This window comes from Nestor notabilis, unplaced genomic scaffold, assembly GCF_000696875.1.
Source record: "Nestor notabilis isolate BGI_N333 unplaced genomic scaffold, ASM69687v1 scaffold10733, whole genome shotgun sequence".
Classification (NCBI taxonomy): domain Eukaryota; kingdom Metazoa; phylum Chordata; class Aves; order Psittaciformes; family Psittacidae; genus Nestor; species Nestor notabilis.
In genome coordinates, this window is record NW_009920639.1 from 1 (window position 1) to 5,085 (window position 5,085).

Sequence of the window (5,085 nt, forward strand, 5' to 3'; positions counted from 1 at the left end):
CAGCTCAACAAGCACGCCTGCGACAAGCAGGAGAACGTCTTCAAGAAGTTCGATGGCGCCTGCGGTGAGTCCTCTTGTTGCCTTATAAACCTTCCCGCTCGGATTGAAGGCAGTGGGGAATGGCAAAGCACACTCGCTGTCATGGAGTCGTGGGATGGGTTGGTAGGGACCTTAAAGCTCATCCAGTTCTAACCCCCTGCCACGGGGAGGGACACCTTCTGCTAAAGCAGGTTGCTCCAAGCCCCATCCAACTTGCCAGGGAGGGAGCATTTACCACTTCTTTGGGCAACCCGTTCCACACCTCACCACCCTCACGGTAAAGAGCTCCTTCCTTAGATCCAACCTGAACTTCCTCTGTTTAAGCTTAAACCCATCACCCCTTGTCCTGTCGCTACAGTTCCTAATGAAGAGTCCCTCTACAGCATCCTTGTAACCCCCCCTCAGATACTGGAAGCTGCTCTGAGGTCTTCACGCAGCTCCAATGTTCTCAGCCTCTCCTTGTATGTCTTCATCAGCTCAAAAACAGGCTGGGCGGTAGAAGGTCACTTTGTGGGTGATGGTTTCTGAAACTCAGACCAAACCAGCACTTCCCCTGCAGCTGTGGTTGTTTCTTCTTGGGACCCACTGACCTACAAAGCGGTGGGAACATCTGTGCTCCCTCCTTTTCCTCCTGCTGTTTCCTAGGCTGGAATCCCCTAGCTGCTGGCTTTGGCAAGAAGCCCTTTTGCTAGGTGACATCCCAGGGCTTGTGGGCAAGCAGCTCTCTCTAATTAAAGGAGCCCAAGAGGCTCAGATCCCAGAGCACAACCGCTGTGAGGATGGCTTCCTCTTGGGTTAACAATGACTGTGGATCTTGGTAATTAAAAGCAACTGCATTCATTAGGAAAACCATGAGATCAGGCAGGACACGTGCCAGACCAGTGTTTGTCCCTGGGGGAGGGAGTGTGGGAGTGTGTTTGGGCAGGCTGCAAACCCCAAAGAGCTTGAATTGTGTTTTCACTGCTCAGTCCCAAGTAGGGTGAGATGGGTGCAAGTGGGAGGTGCGGAAGAGGTGCTGTCACACCTGGTTTCTAGGGCAGAGAACACGCTTTTGAGCCTCGCTGCTCCTTTGAGGTCCTCCTGGTTTTAGCTGGGCATCAGCAGGAGCTCAGGCAGATGGGTTGCAGAGCCTGGAAACAGCAGAAGGTCTTTGTGCTCTGTTGGGTGTGCAGTGTAGGGCTTAAGGATGTACTCCAAGGTAGAAGAGGGAGCAGGGATGAAGAGTCATACATACAGTTCCCATCACACAGTCCCTGAGATAAACCACTGCATCTGCCTCATCCCCAACCCCTCTGATGTGGTCGGTCCCCACCTCCTCATCTGTTCTGCATCCCTGCCCCACTGCAGCAGCCTCATTTACCCACAGCCCCTTGAGTCCACACAAGATGTTCTTGTATTATTGGGGTTGTAGAAGCCTCCAAGGAGGTAACACATCCCTGTCTGTCTGCTGGTGGGGCAGCAGCGAGCACAGGCAGCTCTTGCCAGAGGGGGGATAAGAGATGGATTGGGCAGGTCCTATGGGATCTCCTCCGTCTGTTTCGTTTCCATGATTACTGCGTATGCTAAAGTGGTTAAAGCAAAAGACTCAGCTGTGACCCTGTCCTAGGCCAGCGTTCTCCAAGGGATGTAGGAGTGGCCAGAATGGAAGTCCCTTTCCAGCTTGTAAGAGGCTGAGGAAATGGGGTATTGTGTTGTTTCCCCACCTTGTCATCCTGGGACTGGTTGATGCAGGGATTTCAGACTAGTAGGATTAAAGGGGGGAGAGATTCGATTGTGTTTCTGCAATTGCAGACAATGAATCAGCACTCTGCAGGTTCCCTGCTTGGCAAGGAGGAGGAAAACCTGGAGTTAGGGATTAGTGAACAGTCAGCACCTAGTTTACCCATGTCTTTGGTACGCTAATGCGAGCTCAGCACATCAGTGAGGGTGATCCGGATAAGCCTAGATTAGAGCAGTGGGGCAAGGCAGTGTGTGGTCCTGGCTGCCTTCCATGCTTTTCCAGCAGTTTGGGAAGACAGGGAGGGAGCATGGGATGGGAGAACCAAGCATCTTGTAACGCACTTTGGATTTGGGGGAGGTTTGCCTGGATCAGGGTGCCCTTAGACAGAGGGGAGTGAAGGCAGCTCAGGATGGGAAAAGAGGCAGAGCTCATCCCATCCAGCCATCACTCTGGAATGGGTGAGTGTGTGCAGAGTCCTTATGTGTGCGGATGTCCAGCCTTGAGGAAGAGCACTGAGTACCGCTGGGGAAGGATTGGAGGCTCTCGGAGCCAGCCAAAGGGAAGGAGGGCAGGTCAGGAAGCACCCCTGTGATTGCCCCTGACTGTGTGCCCTGTCTCCACGCACAGACCCTTGTAAAGGCGTCCTCAACGACATGAACCGTGTGTGCCGGGTGAACCCCCGCACTCGGCGGGTAGAGCTGCTCTCCCGCCCCGAGACCTGTCCCCCGAAGAAGGAGCTTGTGTGCGGTGATGATGGGGTGACTTACGACAACGAGTGCGTGATGGGGCGCTCGGGGGCCATCCGGGGACTGGAGATCCAGAAGGTGCGTTCAGGGCAGTGCCAGCATCAGGGTAAGTACATCCCTGCGTCCTTGGGAGTGAGGGGAGTGTTCAGATTCCTGCTTCCTGTCCCTGGGCTGGGTTTGAGCAGTGCTGTCCCCTGTCCCCACAGACAAATGCAAGGACGAGTGCAAGTTCAACGCTGTGTGCTTGAACCGCCGCGGCACCGCTCGCTGCTCCTGCGACCGCATCTCTTGCGACGGTACCTACCGGCCCGTGTGCGCCCGCGACAGCCGCACCTACAGCAACGACTGCGAGCGCCGCAAGGCAGAGTGCCACCAGAAGGCTGCCATCCCCGTAAAGCACAGCGGACCCTGTGGTAAGCACTGGTGCCACCAGGCTGCTCACCCACAGGAGCACTGGTACCCCCACATCACTCGCTTCCCAGCCCCAGCAGCCACTTTAAGCCCAGACTGTATCAGTCCATTCCATGCAGGTGATGCTGGAAAGATGCAGGTAAGTAAGTTGTGAGTGGATGCTCACTCTGAGCAAGACACAGGTTCTCTTCAGTGGTGTGGCCAACAAGCCCTGAATATCCATTCCTCCCTGTTGGTTTTCCTTTCACAGTCCTCCCCTGTGTGTGTGTGTGTGTTCCTCCTTGGTCTTGTCTCTGATGTGCTCAGTAACACAGGAAAGAGTCATTCGTGTTTAAACAGCACCAAGTGTCTGTGATGTCCAGCTGGTTTCTCTCATTCACCACCATGGCCAAGGGCACATCCACCACCACGCAGTTCCCGTGCCGCCAATGCCATTCATTTCTCCTCCCAGGGTAGTGCCAGTCCCAAGCTCCTTCCATGCTTCCCCCTCCATGCCTGCCTGCTTCTCTCAGCTCCAGGTATCTCCATAAGGAACTCTTCCCAGTGCACCCGCTCTTTGGACGTCTCAGCGTGTCTTTGTCTCGTCTCTGGGAGCAGCTTTTGACCTTTTCCAATGGATGCTTTTCAGGAGGATGTGATAGGATGGGACTTTGTGTCCTTAGGATGTTGGGAACGTCCAATTTTAACATCATTGCACAGAGAACGAAGGAAGTTAAGCACAGCCACTGGATTGATTTGTATGAGTTGGACTGTTTCATTTAAGCTCAAATTGGTTTTTACTACATCTGGAACTGTGTCCTTTTATTTTAAGCTGATGTTTCATAAGGTATCAGCTGTATCAAACCTTCTGAAACACTCGGAAATTGGGCCCCATGTTGTGGATCTGTTTTGTTGGCTTTGTGCTCCTGCAGTGGGTTGTTAATGCTGCCAGCCCAGCTGCTTGAAACCCCTTTTGTCTGGCTCCCAAAATCACACTCAATACAATCACAAACTGTGATTTTTAATCATCCCTTTCACTGTGTTTCTGGTGGATGAATGATTAGGAGTCATTTCCCCACGTTCTCCCTATAGGAAGATCAACGCAGGCACCTTTCACTCCTCTCTGCTGCAGGGAGCTGGTGCTGGATGGCAACCAGAAGCCTTGCCAAGAAGCTGGGCAAGCCTGGAACTCATTTTCCTGCCCTGCTGTGCCACTGTGGAGGTGTGAGTGGCCACTGGGGCTGGCATGGGGCTGCTCATGGTGGGGCAGGCTGCCTTGGTGCAGGGACACAAAGTGAGGTGCCTGTGGCTCCTGAGATGCACTGGAGCCAGGACATGGTGTTTGCAGCTGGGTCGTTGGGTGCTGATGCCCTGGGCTCTCCACAAACCCTCCCTGTGCCTCCTTTAGCATCAGGTCCTTGCTGAGGCTTCCCAAATTCGTAGGGTGAGCAGAGGACTCGTGCTGGTAGTTACGAGCTGTCAGGAATATATCATTCCCAGCCCATTCAGTGCAGTGAGGCCAGTGGGCAGTAGAATCAGGTCCCTGTACATCTGCTGTTCCTCTCTTTCATTTTAGCCTCTCTTCCTGCAGGCGAGGACAGCAGATGCACACATCTGCTTTCAGGAGCTGCATCCTTACGGGGTGGGAGCAAACAGAGCCTGTAATCCAGGGAAGCAGATCAAAGCTGGGGATCTGCCTGCCAAAGCCGAGGCTTTCACATCCACACGGCAGCTCCAGGCAGCCCTGTAGCAAACCACCATGAGGTGTGGGCAAGCCTTTGGTCTCCCCATCAGCTTAGGAAAGCATGTTCTGTCTGAGCCTGTTGGAAAGAAAGCACGTTCTCCTCTCTGGCACCAGTTCAGGCTCAGTGGGAGATGGGAGATGGATTTAGAAGTGGAGATTGGGGTGATGATGCTGTTTTCTAGCTGTTCTGACAACACAGATCACTGTTGGTGGCACCAGCTTCTCTCCTGGCTGTTGGAGGCTTCTGTTGGCTGCAGGGGGCTCGGCGGTGGTGAGCCCAGGGGGTGGGGGAGCCACAGGCTCTGTCTGCACCCAGCGCGCATAGCGGGGAGCTTGGGGACTTCATCCATGTGCTGTGAGGATGCAGGAGATGCACGGATCTGGGGAAGGAAAGGGAAAAGGAAAGGAAAAGGAAAAAGAAAAGGAAAAATAATAGGAAAGGAAAT

At 53.9% G+C, this 5,085-nt stretch overlaps 1 protein-coding gene across 1 annotated transcript in view; it reads left to right on the forward strand.

Annotated features, from left to right (window-relative positions):
- Window positions 1-3: 3 nt before the first annotated feature.
- AGRN (agrin) overlaps window positions 4-5,085 on the forward strand; it is a gene marked incomplete at its 5' end in the record, with an annotated part of 36,126 nt that continues 31,044 nt past the window's right edge. The window contains 3 exons of the mRNA XM_010010768.1: window positions 4-64; window positions 2,387-2,611; window positions 2,712-2,918. Coding sequence (XP_010009070.1) covers window positions 4-64; window positions 2,387-2,611; window positions 2,712-2,918 — 493 coding nt within the window. The remainder of the gene's footprint in view (window positions 65-2,386; window positions 2,612-2,711; window positions 2,919-5,085) is intronic.